Here is an 18,831-nt window from a genome sequence, read left to right as displayed (position 1 = left end):
CCCAGCAGTGTCCTCCAACTGCTCCCTGCTTGGTCAACTCCTGCTTCCATTCCTTCTACCCGCCGGCACCCTACCCTTGTCCCTTGCCTGGCGAGCAGGGCTGTTAGTCGATTTTGACGGCATGGAGACTACAACGTAAAGAGGATTGGGGAGCATTTTGTTCTTAACTCCCGTGTTAGCCTCCACTTTCTTGTCTCAGGGTTCTAGTTCCGTTTCCCTCACACTTTCCATCTTTGTCTGCGTCTTTTCCCTCTCCCTTGGATTCTTCTTGAACCCCCCTTGCCTCGAGACTACATCATCGCCTTGTCCGATGGCCGTCCTCGCGTGCTGTCGTCATCTCTCAATAGCTCAGACGGCGGTTTTCAGGTCTCAATGACCCCGACAAAAAAGCCCTCCCCCGTCTTGCAATACACCTTTCTTTCTTAACGCGGGACACCCAACCATCCCAACCCTTCTTCAACCACACAATGTTATTAAGCATGGATGTGATGAAGATGCGAGACTGGACCTATCTAGAGGATCCCCCTAAAGATATCGGTCCAGCTCGACATATTCTCGAGGTATACAGCAAAATTCCTTACAATGACCTCGACGATCACATCCGCCGTGTTGTAAGTGCTGCCCTGGCTCGAGTACCCCAATTTTCGACAACTAACAGCAAATCCCAATGATCAGCGCGAGAAGGCCTGGTGCATATCCCGCTACCCCTTTGTTGGACGATGGAAGTTCCTCTACATCCCCGACCCCAAGGACCCTCGCTACCAGCAGGTCCTCTTCCGTCTCAACGTCGCCGGCTCAAGAGATGTCCTGCTCGACCTGGGCTGCGGAGTTGGACAGGTCATCCGGCAGTTCCGCGCTGATGGCGTGGATGGCGCACAATTAATTGGCACAGACCTGCAATCCAAGTTTATCGACATCGGCTACGACCTCTTTCAGGATCGAGACCTGCTCGGTGCGACGTTTGTTGCAGGCGACATGTTGGATCCCGAGGACAAGGAGCTGGACACATTGCGCGGCAAGATCACCCTTGTCCACGCCGGCAGCTTCTTCCACCTCTTCAACTGGGTTCAACAACTGTACATGGGGAAGCGACTGGTTGAATTTCTCAAGCCCGGGACGAGAAACGCCATGATATATGGCCGCCAAGTCGGGACGAACCATCCCGGTCCCTCGTCTACCAGCAATCGATCTGCCTATCTACATGACCAAGCAAGCTTTCAACAGCTCTGGGATGAAGTCGGTGCGATGACAAAGACGCGATGGCAGGTACAGCTCGAACCGACTGGAGAGCCAGTCTGTAAACTGCCCGGCTTTAACAACAATGCATTCCCAGTCAACTTTACCATTTACCAGGTCTCTTGAGAAGCGACATTGAACGGCTGACTCGGATGGAACGGCGCCTGTATTACGACCCTGGCCTCGCCTCCTTTCTCTCCGCCGTCCGTCAATGTTTTTTGGCGTCGCTGTGTCGCATGCGAAGCTGGAACTCTAATTCGACAACGAGGATCCCCACCAATATCCGTCAAGCGACTTGCCTCAATTCGGCTGACGGACAGGTTCGACTTAAACTAGCGCCAACACCCAGGCTACACATCGGATCCGCGATAAAGAGGGCGGAAAAGACGGGGCATGAAGGAGCTGACAGAATTCTTGGTTGGCCTGGACTCGACCTCGTCGACTCGCGAGTCTACAACCCTCGATGCTTATCGATTTGAGTCCGGGGCGACACGTGCGATGGCGTCCGCCTTCAGTCAACACGAGCGACGATCAAAGCTTCCCTCAGCTCTCGGGCGTACGGCTTTCCCTCCTTTGTTTTTATTTCCGCGGACGATGCGATCCCCTGTCGAATCTGGGTTGATGAAACACGACCTCGTTTACGAGAGGAGCATCAATGCGATCCTGCAAGCGGGCTCCTGCGCGCGTTTGATGAAATGGCGAGATTTCGCTGTTCTAACTTGCAATATTTAATAATGAGCCATGCGCGTCATGGACCTCGTAGCATTTCCCCTTGGACGGTGTGGCAAACGCCGAAGGGGAACTACACCATCAGCTCAGCCAACACCATCCCGAGAAGAGTTTGGCTGAAGGAATAAAATCATGTGGCATAACTAATGATAGATGAGGCGTTTGGGAACACGTGGGCGCTTGATTTCGGGGTTTGGGGCATGTGTTTTCATTGGTAGCGGCTTGCATTGATTGGCATAGAACAGCGTCATGCTGAAGACATAGAAACGAAGAATAGAAGAAAAGAAGAGAACTTTCGACCTCATCAAAGATCGAGCGAGGCTTGGAGCCAAGAGCTGAGATTGCCACGTTCTCGGCCCTGCACATCTCGTCAGATCGCGTGTTGTTGCTTGGCGCATGTGCGAGAGATCCCAGTCAACGCGCATCGAATGCGAGAACCATCTCTGTGCCGCGTCAAGAGTAAGACGATAGGTATTCGTGGATAAGCAAATGTGAAATGCAGGCATGATAATAAGCTGTCTACGTCGAATTGGGATGATAGTGACAACCCCTTCAGTCTTCCAACTCATGAAAGCTGGCGTTTCGACACTAGAAAGTACAAACGGCTGTTTCAGTGATGTGCACCACGGGGAAGAAACATTATCATGAATATCTCCACGGATGCCAGGTTCATAAACAGACCAGGGTTTGCCTCTTCCCGCGCTCCAGTCGTCCCATCCTTGGTGGCCCCCGCAAGCGTCAATTCCACCCCGCCATCAAAGTACCTCCCTGTGTAACTGCAGTGGCTGATCCCAGCTGCCCAGGCAAACAAACACAATTTCAGTCGAGTATACTTCAAAAGCTTGATTGCAAAATATCTTCACTCTCGCATGTTAAAAGACAATTGAATTTTACTTCAGCTGTGCATTTCTCTCCTCACTGTTGCCCTGCCAATCAAGTATACAAGGACCTTGAGGATTGCCCGCCGGGAGAACATCGGCTGGACCCAAGCTCACCTTGAACCGCTTCCAAGCTCAGCATCCCACTTCTGCTCTTCGTAAACATCGATATTCCGCCCGATCAGCCGCCCATTTCGCCTCTATTCTCTCTATTCCGAGTCCAAGCTGTCGCCTAGGTCTTGGCCAGCCTGGTAATTGACCCAGAGCGCTTCCTTAAAGCTATGCGCTTTTGGAGAATGTGGATATTCTGCCACAATGGACGGTGATTGGGATGAGGTATGTCTGCCCAATGGTGATGCGGCCAGCCTCGGATTGCAGAGACAAGCCGTCCTTTCGCCCTGGTTTTCGCGATCGCGATAGTATATACATTGCCAATAAACATGCTGACGGTCTGGCTCTTCCTAGGTCGCCCGGATCCAGTTTCCGCCTCCGGGCGTGCACGCGCTTCCCACTCCTGTTACGACTATGACATTTGATACGTCGCAAGAGCTCCTCTGGACTGGCAACGACTATGTATGTTGCGCCAATCGAAAATATGATGTTGCCCAGAGCGGCGCTTACATGATTCTAGGGCCGGGTTACTTCTTTCTATGGCACTGAGCTTCAGCGATACACCTCCTTCAAAGCACACGCGTCCGCCGATGGCCCTGTTCGCCAAATACTGGTTAACGAGAAAGGTGTTGTGGCTCTGGGAGCCAAGGATGTTCACATGGCGATGAGGAGGGGGGTGCCAATGTGGCATATCAAGTAAGGAACCCCGAGATCCCGAATGGCGAGGCTTCTAATGACGAGTAGACATGATGATATGGATGATTTACGATGTATGAGTTTTACGTCAAAGGGGACTGCAGAAATCATTGTCGCTGGCTTACAAGATACAATGCTTGTTATTGACCTCATTAAGGGTGATGTCGTCAAACAAGTCAGTCGTGATCGGTTCCGATTTAATGCGTCGGTCTAACATGACTTGCAGGTTCCAACTGAACACCAATATGCTATCATGAGGCGCGGCCGCTACATTTGCGCCGCAACAAACAATGGCTCCGTCAACCTTCTCGATCCCGTCACATTCGCAGTTGTCAAGACTTGGAATGCCCACTCGGCCTTGATTAACGACATGGACGCCCAGCATGACTTTGTCGTCACCTGCGGATATTCTCTACGCCAAGGACAGAATCTGATGCTCGACCCCTTCCTCAACGTCTTTGACATCAAAAAGATGACCTCGATGCCTCCTATTCCCTTCCCTGCCGGCGCTGCATATGTGCGCATGCATCCTAGGATGCTGACAACAAGCATAGTCGTCTCCCAGGGCGGACAGATCCATGTGGTGGACCTGATGAATCCTAACACGAGCAACGTTCGCCAGGCCAACGTGCTCTCGTATCTTAGCATGTTCGAGATCGCACCCTCTGGCGAGTCGATGGCATTGACCGATGTGGAGTGCTATGTTCACCTTTGGGGGTCGCCCACCAAGCTTCACTTTGTTGATTTACCTACTCCTATCGATTTCGCAACCCCTGAGGAGCCTGTGCCCAGTATCGAATGGACATCGGAGACGCAAGTTGTCCCGGCCAATATGGACTTGCTCTCATGCTGACTGAAGTAGGCCCTTTAACACCATTGGGTTACCATATTATCGAGACACCCTTGCATCTGCTTGGCCAGACATACCTTGCGATGTGGGTGCTCCTCCCGTCAAGTTCGATGCGCAATTCCTCTCCGGACTCAAGGCCACTGAATTTGGATTGTACGGCCGCAACACTCGAGGACTTCGAAGAAACCAGGCCGAGGATACTCGTAATGTCAACAAGGCCGGTAGCTCCGGACTCAAAGCTCCCAAGTTCCTCAGCGAGAAGGCCCGCGAGCTCGCTACATCGCAGGCTGCGACCTCGGACGACAAAGCGGACGAACTTGCTGGTCCCTTTACCGAACTGGAGATTGAGAGCAAGAAGTCGGAGGTGCCGGTCATGTATCGCAATGTTGAGATCAAATACAGCAAGTTTGGTGTCGATGACTTTGATTTTGGGTTGGTTCCCCCTCGAGCGATGGCTATTCATGAGCTCTGCTTACCGGACGCAGATTCTATAATAAAACCCGACATTCTGGACTCGAGATTCACATTTCAAACTCGTACGCCAATTCCCTCCTTCAGATTATGCACTTTACTCCCATCATCCGAAATCTCGCCCTCCAACACGCTGCCACCGCATGCGTTAGCGAGATTTGTCTTTTGTGCGAACTCGGCTTCCTTTTTGATATGCTTCAAAAAGCCGAGGGATCTATCTGCCAAGCAACAAACTTGCTCAAGACGCTCAGCAGTCACCCACAAGGTATGCTTTCTTATGCACATGAGTGAAATCGGTCACTGACCTGTCTAGCCGGACCGCTTGGACTTCTTGAGGAGGATCCTCATGGCTCATCTTTGAACGTCATGTTGCAGGGCCTGACCCGGTTCCTCTTGGATAAGATTGTTCACGACCACAAGTCTATCAACCCAGCATCTTCTGCCATGGATCAAGTGCTAGCGACATCGGCAACCAGTTCGATCAAGTGTATGAACTGCCGAAGCGAGTACACGCGTCCTGGGTCAACCTATGTCAATGATCTACTCTATCCATCAAACGTGAGTGCTGCGGGTGACCGTGAGCCATGCCAACTGACATTGGATCAGAAACCTGGAAGTCGGGGCGCAAAGATGCCGCGAACCACTTTTTCCCAGGTCCTCAAGAATAGCGTCGAGAGGGAGACAACCTCCAAAGGATGGTGCAGTCGGTGTCAACGATACCAGACGATAGCGACTAGAAAGAGCATCCACAGTATCCCAGCCGTGCTCATGCTCAACACGGCCATCACCAATTCTGACCATCGGATCCTTTGGTCGACTCCCGGTTGGCTTCCTGAGGAGATTGGAATCATCGTTGAACACGGCCAATTCTTTTGCTATGAAGGGGAGGACTTGAAGCTCCATCTGCAACGAGGCATGCACAATATCATGGTGTATTCGCTGATTGGCATGGCCATCAACATCGAGAGCGGTCAGACGCAAAAGTCTCACTTGGTCTCGATGGTCAATGGTAAGTCCCCTGAGCTGCATCAAATTTCATGACTGATCAAATACAGTTGCGCACGCTGAAACCGAGGCACCTGGCGAGAGTCAATGGCATCTCTTCAACGACTTTTTGGTGAGATCTGTCAGCACGGAAGAAGCCCTCACGTTCAATACGTCCTGGAAGGTCCCCTCTGTGATTGCATACCAAGTGAAGGAGGCCAACAATAAGATCGACATGTCGTGGAAGAAGAACATTGACACATCGATACTATATCAAGATTTCAGGTACAACTCGCCTACTCATCTTCAAGCTACGGTACTAACAGGCACAAGCCCTACTACGGATCCGCAGTCAAAGACGTATCAGGTCCTCAATCCCGAAACTGAAGCACCTGGACCCGAAACCATTATTGCCCTCGACACCGAGTTTGTTGCCGTGCGACAGCCAGAGATCGAAATGAACTCGGATGGTGAGAGAGAGACCATCCGACCCATTGTGTATGCTCTCGCTCGAGCGTCAGTTGTGCGCGGGCAGGGCGAAGATGAGGGCACACCATTCATCGACGACTATATCTCCATCAGGGAACCAATCGTCGACTATCTCACGTCATATTCTGGAATTACCGAACAGGATCTAGATCCTCGAGTTTCAAAGCACAGCCTCTTACCCCTGAAGATGGCATACAAGAAGATGTGGATTCTTCTCAATCTTGGATGCAAATTTCTAGGTCACGGTCTGAAGCAGGATTTCCGAGTTATCAACATTCATATCCCCAAATCACAGATTATCGACACTATCGACCTGTTTTTCCTCAAGTCCCGCCTGAGAAAGTTGTCATTGGCGTTCCTAGCGTGGTACCTTTTGAAGGAAGACATCCAGATGGAGACGCACGACTCGATCGAGGATTCCCGGACGGCCCTCAAGCTGTATAAGAAATATCTCGAGTTCCAGGATGCCGGGATTCTCGAGACTATGCTGCAAGACATTTACCGTGCGGGTCGAGATGTGAACTTCAAGCCGCCTCGCAAGGATGATTCGCACGTGCCGAGGTCAGATACACCGCCGCCTCTGCCTGCCGACACTACAGAGCCGGTGACGCCAGTGAGGAACATTGGGATCCCGGTCCAGACACCCGGGTCAGCGTTTGGGGGCGGCTCGAGCTGGACCCCTGGGAAGGGATCACCACTACCGTAGGAGGTGGATCGTGGGAGGATTTCAGGGAGTGATGAGGCGGATGATCGTGATTGGTTTTTCGCATATTGAAAGTGCGGGCGTCTCATCTTGGAGCTGGCACCCTGTTGTCAAAAAACCTGACACCAGGACTGCGCTCAGTTAAGTCCATAAAGAGTATTCACTTTAGAGCCTAACTATGAGCTAAATCAGAGATAAAAATGAGAAATAATATCAAATCTTTGAATATTACACCAGCGTGGATAGCGTTGTCTCTGGTCTAGGGGAGCTATATACTGACGCATGACAAAGCAAAACCAAGTTCATTCCGAGTGTCCTATCATGGTCTAACCCTATGCAACGCTTATGATGAGATTGATATGATGTGTGTACGAGAGGCCGACGGAGCCCGTCTCCTTCCCGAGCAGTTCGTCTCGGAGTGAAGAAGGAAAGACTGCTTAACTAGGTATCTGCCCAGCCTGGACGCCAACAATTAGCTTCTTCTTTGAACGGTGCTCTCTCTGCCCATTCCATCTCCTTCTCCCATCGTGTTCAATCACTTCATACAGCACAGTCTCCCTCTTTTGTCCGCCCTATCCCGTTATCATGCCGACGTAATTCCCCTTTTCACCTACACACCAGCATTTGCAGAGAATACACCTACAAGCAGTATATCCGAATACTTGCCTCGACAACATGGACGCCAACGACGACGATGCGACCCGTTGCCTTCCTAAGTTCCCCCACATCTTCTCGCCTCCCCCTCAGGCCGAGATCATTCTTTACCCCGAAACCCTTGATGCCGGAGGTTCATCGCGCGGCATTGCTGGTCATGGAGCCACTCTGACCAAGAAGCAAGGCCACAACGAGGTCAAGATCGAACCTGCCCCCAAAGAAGCACTTTATTCTGGCCTCGTGAGCGATGGAAGTGGAAATGCCATGGTCTAGAAGGCCAGTGCGGAAGCGCCCCCCAAGTCCCCGAAAGTTCACGCAGTGGGGGGATTGAGGTTGGAAGTTTCGGAGGAATCTACGACGGCGGGTGACTCTCTTCCTCTCACGCCTGGCCCGGAAGATGCGCAACCAGATCAGGATAGTCCGGATGAAACCACAGAAGAGTCCTCCATGACTGCTACAGTTGCTCGTAGGTCAAACGTCAGTTTGTGCGACGAAGATGACGATACGCCCCAACAGCCAAAGTCAGACAAGAGAGCCCCAGATGTCGACTCTGCAATTCATGAGAGCCCCGGCCATCCTCCACATGCCCTGACAAAGAGGCATCTCAGATCAATCCCCGAAGCAAAACTCTACCACTTGGGTGCCATACCGAATCGGCTTCAATACGAAGCATCCAAGGCTGCAACTACAGGCAGTGACACCCCACGACTGAGAGACTTTGATACCGAGTCAATTAGCACATTTGGAACTCCGGAAGCATCCCGTGAGTCCGAATACAAAGTCCACGGCGTCTTTGATACACGATCCATTAGCTCAACATTCCGCGATTCTCAAGATGCAGAAGACAGAACTTCGTTTATTCTACACAACAGACCACGCCTTTCCCACAGAGCTGAGCGGAGCTCTAGCGACATGATGAATTTCGGCCCCGAGGTCAGTCAAGACATTGTCAGGAAAGTAAGCGATAGGCTTCAAATGATTCGACACTTGAGGGAGCACCTCCACTTCATCGATGGCAAAGGGAAGCATATCCCAGCGGCGAACGGGCTATACCTAGTGGATGACGAGGATATCCGCGACATTGTGAGGATTGTGTTGGAAGAAGGTGGGAAGAGAATATCAATGGTTGAGACGGAAAGGAAAAGTACCAAAGGTTCGGCTAGAAGTCGATCCCTCCCAACTCTTGACGAGTCTTCAAACGCCTTCATACCTCAGTCGGGAACATTGGCAGATCCTGCCACAACCATTAGTCTACCCAAGACAGCCTACACGAGCATCAACTCGACAGACATGAAAGTTCACACCAAGACTCGAGGGGCGGATACAGACACCACAGCCACGGTAGTCTCGCGTCAGAGTGTTGCCGAGATTACTTGGGCCCAGAACTATCCTCCAAATTACGATGAAGCCTCAGGAAGCCATGGTCGAGTCGCGTCAGACTGCTTCTCCCCGACTCACGGTCCCTTACCTTCGTCCTTGGACGATCGTCGGCAGAGCCATCCTGCAACGGCCAACAGCGACTTTGTCTTGCGACATTATATCACTTCAAGGAGCACAGCCGAGATCCTAGCAGACATTATGTGCAACAAAAGTTTCGAGAAGCATCAACGGATAAGCGACGGCACAGTCATCACGTCGTTCCCCAAGCTCTTGTCCCGCCACTGCACCAGCGACTGGCAAAGCCCACCTACTGAAATTGGAGAATTGAATAAGCATACTTCGTTCACTTTGTACCGCCGGGGTGTTGATGCACACCGCGGTAATGAATCGGCTAGTTCCTCGGGATCTCAGAACCTACCCCTGAAGCCAGGCAATACAGACCGCTCTCTGTTTGCCGAGAACCCCTTCTATTCCAAGTCAGACTGTGGAGGCACCGATACGTCCAGGCTGACAACAACTCTGGCTGCAGAAAAGAGGCTCAGCGCTTCGCTGGGGTTAGACTCGGAGAGGCGCCGCAGCACTCAGGTAGCTGGCATCACAAACGAGACAACAGAAGTTCACGGTAGAACGCGGCCCAGTTTTATAGAGAGAATCAGGCAAGGAAGTCACCGGTTTTTTCACCGACATCATTCTCGCAAGTCAAGTGAGGTCCATGGCGCAGTCACAGAGGGAGAAACCCTGGCAAGCAGTGCGCCACGGTCAAGGGACAGCATTGTGATCAAGAACACGCCGGAGCCTCCGAGGCCGGAAAAAACAGGGATTTACGAGGCGTTGACCGGGGCCAGGCTTAACGTCCATCGCCAGAAGAAGAACACTTGCTCAGAGGATAACCGGCCGCATGTTTGTGAAGACGATTTCCTGACACCAAGCCGAGCAGGTTCCCCAGCGTGATGCACAATGGTCATTGGGCGAGGAAGCTTCTTGTTTATGGAAAGTCTGAGATACCTAAAACCCTAATCTCGAGCCTTGAATAGATAATAGACCTTGTAATTATCAAACATTGTGCAACATGTCGGCGAACATGCGGCTTCAGGGACCTATACCAAGCGCCCATTTCATCGGTGTCATTGCCTTGATACAACAGCCAGAAGTGAAGAATCGGGTTGAAGAGTTGAAGATTATATTTTGCTTAGCCAATGTCCGACTTTTTCGAATTAGGAAGTACACGGCTCCAGTCAAGCTTCGTTAATTTCGTGGTTCACATTGGATGTTGTAATTGTCTTTGCCATGTTTGACCCTCGTGAACTTCCTTCTCTCATGTCGAGTTTTGACCACAATGTTCAGTGCAACAATCAACAGAAAACACAGTTTAGAAACCTGCAACTAAATTAAAAGGACCTATCTATAGTTGAGGCTAAGTAGTATGTCCGTCACTCTGAAAATGAACAAGTTGAGCACCTCAATAAAAAGTCATATATAGGGTATGCCACGCAAATCCCAACATCCAAAAAAATCCATGATGGACAGTATAAGCAGGGAATATCTCGTCATCGTATTGAATTATCGTTGATTACATATTCTAAACGGCCTTGTTGGCCCTCGCCTTGTTCTCCCGATGCCTCTTCTCCTTGGCAGCCGTCTTGCGCCGCTTCATCCAAGACCGGTTCAGGTCGCGTCTGTTATCCCAGAACCAGGCCTGGAAGTCGCTCGAGCCCGGCGCAGGGGCCGCCGCCTCTTGCTCATCGTCGTCCTCATCGTGCTCCCGCTCTGCCTCACGCAGGGCATCTGCCATGTCGGCGTCCTCGTCCTGCTCGTCGGCCCAGAAGTTGCGCATGCGAGAGGGGTGAGCTGTATCTGGTGTGGGCGCTGCGCTTCTAACGTTGCGCCACTCGATGTCTTGACGGGTGAAGGGGGTCATAGGGGCGGGTGTGCGTTCGACGTGTTGCTCCTCTTCAATATCATCACCGTCGCCGCCGCCACCAAAGAAGCTGAACGGTTGAGGCTCTTTAGCAGGAGTCTCGGTGGCGTCGCCGTCGGGCTTGGAACGTTTATAGAGGGCCTCGAGGGGGTGGACCTTTGTGGCAGAGGGGGTGATGGGAGGGGGTATCTTGATGGTGAGGCTTCTCGAGGAGCTCGAGGACATGGGTCTTGAGGCGTCGGCTTTGATGGCTGAGAGAGGTGTTGCGTGTTCAGGTTGCTGAGGTGATTCGTCATGGTCATCTTCATCGTCAGAGGAAGAGTCTTCGGAGGAAGAATCTTGGTCCTTTTGCGGCACTGCCTTGGGCTTCTGTCCCTCTTCCTCTCCCTCGTCTTCATCCGAGGACGAACCACTACTGCTAGTGCCGCTGTCACTCGTACTGTCGTCGTCCGACTCTTCCACCGGAGGAGGAGGCGTGACCTTCTTTGACTTCTTGGGCGTAGACTTGGCAACCTTCTTTGTCTTGACAGTCTCGACCACCTCGCCATCCTCATCCACCCAGCCCTTGCCCTCGACGTACTCGACAGCCGTCTTGGGCGCGTCCTCGGGCACAGAGTTCTTCAAAAAGCTCGGGAACTTTGTCGTCTTTTCAAACTCGTGGACCGTCACCTCGCGCGACTTGCCCTTCTTCTTGCGCTTCCGGGGCTGGCTGTCCTCCGAGATGTTGGCGACGGCGTTGGGCGGCACCTTTGTTTTGAGAAGGCACTCCTCCTGCTCCGTGTACTTTGACTTTTGCCGCTTCTTCTTCTCCGTGTGCTTGCCGTCCTTCTCCTTCTCCTTGTCCTTCTTGCTCTTCTTCCTCCGCTGGTCTGCCGGTTCTGTCCAGCCTCGCTTAACCTTGCGGTCGGTCAGGGTGACGCCGTCGACGACGTCTCGGTCGCGCTTCCGCTTCCTCGATCCATCCGTGGAGACCTTTGACTTTTTCTTGCTCTTTTTCTCATCCTCTTTGTCGAGCTCGCCTGTAGGTTCAACTCTCTCTTCAGGACGGGCCTTTTCAATCTTCAGCTTGGTGCCCTTGAGAACGGCGCCATTGAGCTTCTTCTTGATCTTTTCAGCTTCCATGACGGGCAGCTCGACAAAACCGTAGCGGCGCTCGGGGAAAGTCTCGATAGTATGGTAGGAGACGTTGCGCGCCTGGGAAGCGACCGAAGCTGGCAGGACGATCTTGAGCAGGTCGGGATCGAGAGGGGAGATGTGCAGTCGCGTGAAGTCGCTAGAGGAGGCCGACGATGCCTCTGGGGACATGGCGAACAGGCTCGCCGTCGTGGGTGGTCTTTTGCGACGCAGAAAGCACCGCGAAGTGGTGATGTCGCTTCAAGGAGAAGGAATGAAAGGGCTTGATTTCCCCTGCGACTGCTAGATAGAGTCTAGACTAGATTGGCTGAAGGGAAAAAAAGTTCCAGGGACCACGGGAGGGTTGCAGGCGCTGATTGGTTGAATGGAGCTACGTTGATCCGGGCTCTCACAGCACCTGGCTGCATGGACTTGAATGTAAAAGTAAAACAACAAAAACAGTCTGGATGATTTAAAAGGGGAAAAAAGGCTAAATATTCATAAATCTAGAAAGATATACAGGGATTTTCCCTGAAAGAACAAAGATCCAAGAGATTCAGGTGTCATCCTGGTAACCGAACGTCTCAATTGGCGCTCAGATCTCGACTCGACTCGTCTGTTACAGATTCGTTGCCTAATCGGGAAAGTAGACCACCAACCTGAAGCAACCCTCAGACAAAGGAAAGCAGGAAATGCCATCGGGGCTTAGCTCAAACGGGAAACGAGGGTCGGATATGGCTGCTGAGCCACTTATATGGGGGTTTTGTTAACGCTGTCAACTGAGCGACTGCGTGGTAGTATGGCCGAAGTTTCAGATGTCCAGTTGCAAAAAGGCTGGGGATCCTTGAAACCCTCCTGCAACAAACTTGCCGAGGGGATGACCTTTGGGACGAAGAGCGCTACTAAGTTGAGCTAGTGGGGATCTGTCAAGTTCATGGCTATGGCATACCGAGAATGGAGAGAGTTCATGCTCGTATAGTGACAACCTCGACAACAACAATGCCCACAGCTTAACAGGTACCCTGAAGTACTCCAGATTATCACGATTGAAGTTGTGTGTATTGCTTAATAGTGGAAACTTGGAGGGCTCTTACATAATATTGACACTGGCGAGGTAAGTGTTGGTTCTAACTTGTACCTAGGCCATGGCTGTGAGTATTGCCGCTCTTGCCGGATGCCTAGGGCCATTTGGAGGCATTGCCAAAACTCGGGTTAGCATAGCATGGAATTGACGGCTGGCTATGTCGAACCTCTAGAGCATGGTAAGGAACACTGGCAGGACCTTCATGAACGAAAACTTAATCATAGGCGTCTTTACGCCGCAATTCGTCCCATGTGTACACCATCCGGGAGGGGATGATCATGAATCTATCGAGTTTGGGAAATGTGAGACGCCAAAACGATCTTGGGATCGTGGTAATGAGGGTGAAGGCTTCAATTGGGGCGCTGCAAGAGGAAGGCTGGCCAAAGACGGTGAGAGCCCCCCTGACTGCCTCGTCTGAACTCCATTCGCATAAACTCAGTGTCTGCAGATAACTATAATTCTCTCTTCTAAGACATTCTCTGCCTAGTATGGTTGTTTCCACCCTGCCTAAAAGCGACGCTTTCCCTAACGATGTTGCACGCGCCTCTCCTGGCGCGTCCCATGTCTCAAGGAGACTCGTCAAGCTCGGTGGTGAGACGAACCTTGTCGGGAATGGCATCAAAGCTAGCCCAAGATGAGAATACGTCTCGGTAAAAACAACTTGTAGCGCTTGGTATCAAACTCGGGTTTCAATGGGCCTTGGCTTTTGAGATAGAGTAAATGGGTGTTTATAAAAAGGGCTTGGAGATGCCCTCTGGATGGAAATGTTGTAGCAAGCCTCATCTGTTCCATTCTTTGAGTTCTCTGGAGAACACTTTTTGTTTAATCTTTTATTTGCTTTCATTCTCTCTCTCTAACCCCCTCTCAGTCTTTATCTCGACTCGCAATTCATTACAGCTCTCGTTGAAATGTATTTCCCAACTCTCATCCTCCTCGCTGGCACTGCGCTCGCAGGTATGCCCCCCCTGGATGCTTCGTTGATAGTCCGACCCAACTCACAACTCTTAGCACCTCAACTCGCCAAGCGCCAGAACGCTTGCTTCATAGTTGGCTCCCAAGCCCTCCCCGAAGAGACCTCTGGACTGGCCGCCTCTCTCGCTAGCACCGTTACATGCGACACCTCTCAGACAACCATCGACGGCGTCCCGGACGTCTCCTCCGGCGGCGTCACTTTCTCCTCCATCAACTTTGCCACCTCGGGCCAGACGCCTCTCGCCTTCGCTCTCGACCGATTCGCAACGACTACGCCGCTGGCCAACAACGACTTGCTAGTGTTCCAGAACGAGCTCAATGTCTACCTCGCAACCGAGGCTGGCATCAGATCCGTCGGGGGAAACCTCGCCATCAAGGTCCCCAAATTCTTCATTCAGTTTCAGATGGCACGCATTCAACAGGCCCAGGGCATCGTGTCTGACGACCCCGGCATGACGGTGGATCATCAGCTTGGAAAGGTGCTCAAGAACGCGGCTGGAGAGGACCAGGCTCTGCTGGACCAGGTAAACAATTTGGCCGTTACTCTGAACTAGGCATTGTCGAGCCCAATGATCCTGTATAATACAAAAGCGATATAGTTTTCCCCCTTCGCGGCTCGTACAAGTGACATTCAGTCATGATTATAGAAATACAGCCCATCCGTTAAAATCAGAGAGGAGAAAAATGCAACAAGCGTCCCTAGCCAAAACATGCATCCGTCGTGACCCAAGCACCTTGAAATCGACATCCGTTACGAAGTACCCCGGAACCAGGGCTGGGGGTCCTGCTCCCGCCTGTCGCCACCAATGGCCTTCCACCACACATCCGTGCTCCATCGGATAATGCGCTCGGCCGCGCCTTGAGGAGTCATGGCAGGACGTACATCCAGGTAGAAGACGGGCTCGCCTGTGACCTCGGGCTCACCAGAGTAGTAATCGATGACATATCGGACCTCCTTCTTCTCACCGTTGATGTCCCGGGAAACATACCAGTCGTGTCGGTCGAAAGGAGGCTCGGTGCTTGAAGTTTGTTAGGCAATATTCTGTGATTTGTCAGGGAAAAGCAACTTACCCAAACTTGGAGGGGTAAATCCAGCCCAGGACCTGCATCATGGTGGCCTTGGGAGTCAGGTCCTTGGGTCGGCCCTGGAAGCGGACTAGAGTAGGCTCAACTTCTGAGCCATCCCACTGTCGGTCCAGTTCCTCATCGAAATGAGCCTCGCCCCTCTTGCAAAGCTGCCATCCCTTGTACAGTCCCTTAGAGAATCGCTGCTCCCAACCAATGATCTCCTGCCATGCGCCCTCGTTCAGAAAGTTGTGCACTGAAACCATGCCTTCAACGGCCGTGATGTCTGTGTCTGTGTATCCCTTGCGCAGGAGCGCATTGTACATTTGCTGAGGGGAGGGGTACTCCCAGTTCCCGTCGCCCGAGCCCTTGGGGATAGTTGATTCATCTCGTGTTGTTGGTAGAGCGAAAGCCTGGTTAGGCGCGGGCTTCTGGGATAGATCGGGGAACATGTAGTTGAGAGGGTTGAGTTGGGAGATCAATGATTTGGGCTTCTCCTCGGTTTTGGCGGCATGAGGGACGGGGCAGCCTGATGCAGCTGGGGCATCTTGGGGCCTCTGGCATTTGGCGTCGGGGTTGAGTTTATCGAGAGTCTTCTTGTGCATGGGGCAGCCAGACTGAAGAAGAATTAGCGACAAACGAAGAATAGCTGAGGATATGAGCGTACGGGAGGCGCCTTGTCGGCGTTCGCGGGGACAGGCGGATGTCCAATGGGGACATGGACGGTCGCGGGAGCAGCGTCAGCCCAAAACCAACCCATTGTGAAAGATTGTAAGGTAGAAAGGCAGGTGTGATGATAAATGTGAAGAATCAAGTCCCTCAGGGTCCAAGACAAGAGCGTCAAAGAGTCGCAAGATGTGGTTGTCAATGATGACGAGGATGAAGATTTGGAGATGGTTGAAAAGAATGGACAAATGGGCGAGCAGGAAATTTGCCTGACGTTTTGCGTTATCGCCGCCCATTAAAAAATTCTAGGCGCAAAAGGCAAAGACAAGAAAGGCCGTGCCTTCCCACTTCTGTGCCGGCGCCGGGGGAACCCGCGCGAGATCCTTGCATCCTTGCACCTTCCCAGCGTGCAGCCGGGATGAGGCACGTGTTTTTCCGATTTATTCCCGAGCCCAGTCGGAATAGAAGGTACGTCACTCGAGTCAGCTCGACTCCCCCGACGTCACTTTAGTCGGTTCATGTGTCTTTGCGGGCATCCTTGCAAATAAGTCTTCGCATCATACCTACAGCGATATTTTTATACCTTGGCACATGCTATTCACCTCCCTTGGATGTCGTCCCCCCCGGATATGAGAACATGATATTGTTCGCGTCTCTATACTTCGATAACCACCTCTTTCCTTTTCCGAGATGAGGGCTGGCTCCTTCGTATGCCGGTTCTTTGTCCGTCCGGGCTTTCGAACATGCCCCAACCTCAGCGTTACACTCCTTAGCCGTCGATTCGTCTCCCAGGGTGCCCGCCGATATCGACCGATACAATGGCCGTCTGGAAGGACGAGGACAATAGCCTTGCGCGCATCTGGTGGCGCGGCGGCGCTGGGAACGGCGGCATTTGTTCAACTGTCGCAACAAGAAAATGGGAGCGGGGATGATACAGGAGAGAAGCGCATGCTCGAGGTATCGCGGGCTGAGATTAAAAAGAGCGTGCCTGCCGAGTCTCGAGGTGCCTCGAACTTGGTGAAGCGCATCACATATCTGCTGGACTTGTTGATAGTCGAGCCCGTCTGTACCGGTATTCGCTTCCTCCAACTTGTCGTCATCTTTGTCCCTGTTATCATCACAGTCCCGGCCATCTGGTTTGGAAGACGACAACGAGATCGGGATAATGAACGCAGCGGTACGCTCTGGTGGTATGGGTTCTTGGTCAATGCCATGGAGTTGGCTGGTCCGGCCTTCATCAAGCTTGGGCAGTGGGCAGCCTCACGAACAGATATCTTCCCCACAGAGATGTGCGAGATCATGTCCAAGCTTCACTCCAACGCCCCGGCTCACTCGATGCACGCCACCCGTAAGACGGTCGAGGCTGCGTTTGGGGGCCGTGCCTTTGAGGACATCTTTGACGAGTTTCACGAGAAGCCTCTTGGCGTTGGAGCCATTGCACAGGTCTACAAGGCCAAGTTGAAGCCCGACTTGGCTCGCCCGGATGAGATTGATGCTCAGGACGGTCCTCTGCACCCGTTGGCACATAACGTGTTGCGCAATGTGGACACTGTACTCAAGAGCTCGCCGCAGAGAGTACCTTCGTCTTATGTTGCCGTCAAGGTCTTGCATCCGAATGTTGAGAGAACGGTTCGACGAGATCTCCGCATCATGCACTTCTTTGCCTCTGCACTTAACATTATCCCAACCATTGAGTGGCTCTCGCTGCCAGACGAGGTTGCCCAGTTTGGAGAAATGATGAAACTCCAGCTTGATCTACGCATAGAGGCAGCAAACCTGGCCACGTTCCGCAAGAACTTCAAGGAAAGGTCTACGGCTTCGTTCCCCTATCCATACACAGACTTTACAACACGCAATGTCTTGATCGAAGAGTTTGCTCAGGGCATTCCGCTGGCGGACTTTATGGAGAATGGCGGTGGCGTCTTTCAACATGATATCGCCGACGAAGGTCTCGACGCTTTCCTTCGCATGCTGCTCCTCGACAACTTTGTTCACGCTGATTTGCATCCTGGCAACATCATGGTCCGCTTCTACCAATCCGCTCACCCGGACTTGCGCCTGCGGAAAACCATGACCAAGGCGCACCCTGATGAGCAGGAAGATGTTACCGAGCAAGTGCTCGAGCGTCTTCGACCATATAGACACCGAAAGGACCCAGCGGCATGGGAAGCAGAGTTGGCCAAGATTGACGCTGAGGGATTCCGACCTCAACTGATTTTCATCGACACGGGACTGGTGACCGAGCTCAACTCGGTGAACCGCACCAACTTCCTCGATCTCTTCCGCGCTGTTGCTGAGTTTGACGGCTACAAGGCCGGCCACCTCATGTGTGAGCGCTGCCGGCAGCCGGACGCTGTGCTTGATGAGGAAGTGTTTGCCCTCAAGATGCAGCACCTCGTCCTGGGCGTCAAGAGCCGCACCCTGGCCCTCGGCAACGTCAAGATCGGCGACATTCTGCAGCAGGTGCTTAGCATGGTCCGGAACCACCACGTCCGTCTCGAGGGCGACTTTGTCAATGTTGTCATAAGCATCTTGTTGCTCGAAGGCATTGGACGTAGCCTAAACCCCGACGTTGACCTGCTCAGCAGTTCACTACCCATTCTGCGCCAGCTCAGTGCCCAGAGCGGTACAGAGATGGTCAAGCATGGTGACTTTTCCATGCTGATGGTATGGGTGGGACTTGAGGCGAGGAGGTTTATGCAGGCCAGCATTGAAGATGTAAGTGGTTCTCCTATCATCCATGTACACTCCCATGGAAGCTTCAAAATACTAATTCTCTACAGGTTGAGCGATGTGTCAAGTACGATCAACTCTCACCCAACGTATAATGTA

General features: G+C 52.3%; 7 protein-coding genes across 7 annotated transcripts; 5 read left to right on the top strand and 2 right to left on the bottom strand.

The window, feature by feature from the left end:
- Nucleotides 1–467: 467 nt before the first annotated feature.
- On the top strand, nt 468–1,362 carry NCS54_00377400 (Hypothetical protein; the record flags this gene model as incomplete). Its single annotated transcript, XM_053149332.1, has 2 exons — nt 468–611; nt 676–1,362. The coding sequence occupies 2 exons, from the start codon at nt 468–470 to the stop codon at nt 1,360–1,362; spliced, it is 831 nt and encodes a 276-aa protein (XP_053005307.1).
- Nucleotides 1,363–3,158: 1,796 nt separating this feature from the next.
- Nucleotides 3,159–7,150, top strand: NCS54_00377300 (PAN2-PAN3 deadenylation complex catalytic subunit PAN2; the record flags this gene model as incomplete). Its single annotated transcript, XM_053149331.1, has 11 exons — nt 3,159–3,179; nt 3,309–3,416; nt 3,475–3,650; nt 3,699–3,825; nt 3,877–4,463; nt 4,513–4,932; nt 4,986–5,236; nt 5,285–5,529; nt 5,578–5,980; nt 6,027–6,240; nt 6,289–7,150. 11 exons carry the CDS (start codon nt 3,159–3,161, stop codon nt 7,148–7,150), a joined length of 3,414 nt encoding a protein of 1,137 aa, XP_053005306.1.
- A 672-nt stretch (nt 7,151–7,822) lies between these two features.
- On the top strand, nt 7,823–10,132 carry NCS54_00377200 (Hypothetical protein; the record flags this gene model as incomplete). Its single annotated transcript, XM_053149330.1, has 2 exons — nt 7,823–8,041; nt 8,075–10,132. The coding sequence occupies 2 exons, from the start codon at nt 7,823–7,825 to the stop codon at nt 10,130–10,132; spliced, it is 2,277 nt and encodes a 758-aa protein (XP_053005305.1).
- Nucleotides 10,133–10,760: 628 nt separating this feature from the next.
- On the bottom strand, nt 10,761–12,404 carry NCS54_00377100 (Hypothetical protein; the record flags this gene model as incomplete). The annotated part of the gene is made up of 1 exon (XM_053149329.1): nt 10,761–12,404. The coding sequence occupies one exon, from the start codon at nt 12,402–12,404 to the stop codon at nt 10,761–10,763; it is 1,644 nt and encodes a 547-aa protein (XP_053005304.1).
- Nucleotides 12,405–14,204: 1,800 nt separating this feature from the next.
- NCS54_00377000 (Hypothetical protein) lies at nt 14,205–14,822 on the top strand (the record flags this gene model as incomplete). Its single annotated transcript, XM_053149328.1, has 2 exons — nt 14,205–14,250; nt 14,305–14,822. 2 exons carry the CDS (start codon nt 14,205–14,207, stop codon nt 14,820–14,822), a joined length of 564 nt encoding a protein of 187 aa, XP_053005303.1.
- A 197-nt stretch (nt 14,823–15,019) lies between these two features.
- On the bottom strand, nt 15,020–16,093 carry NCS54_00376900 (Holocytochrome c-type synthase; the record flags this gene model as incomplete). The annotated part of the gene is made up of 3 exons (XM_053149327.1): nt 15,020–15,287; nt 15,340–15,950; nt 16,001–16,093. The coding sequence occupies 3 exons, from the start codon at nt 16,091–16,093 to the stop codon at nt 15,020–15,022; spliced, it is 972 nt and encodes a 323-aa protein (XP_053005302.1).
- A 596-nt stretch (nt 16,094–16,689) lies between these two features.
- Nucleotides 16,690–18,827, top strand: NCS54_00376800 (Hypothetical protein; the record flags this gene model as incomplete). Its single annotated transcript, XM_053149326.1, has 2 exons — nt 16,690–18,717; nt 18,783–18,827. 2 exons carry the CDS (start codon nt 16,690–16,692, stop codon nt 18,825–18,827), a joined length of 2,073 nt encoding a protein of 690 aa, XP_053005301.1.
- Nucleotides 18,828–18,831: the final 4 nt, after the last annotated feature.

The sequence above is a fragment of the Fusarium falciforme genome, chromosome 3 (assembly GCF_026873545.1).
Source record: "Fusarium falciforme chromosome 3, complete sequence".
Lineage (NCBI taxonomy): Eukaryota > Fungi > Ascomycota > Sordariomycetes > Hypocreales > Nectriaceae > Fusarium > Fusarium falciforme.
This window is presented reverse-complemented; position numbering and strand designations above follow the sequence as displayed.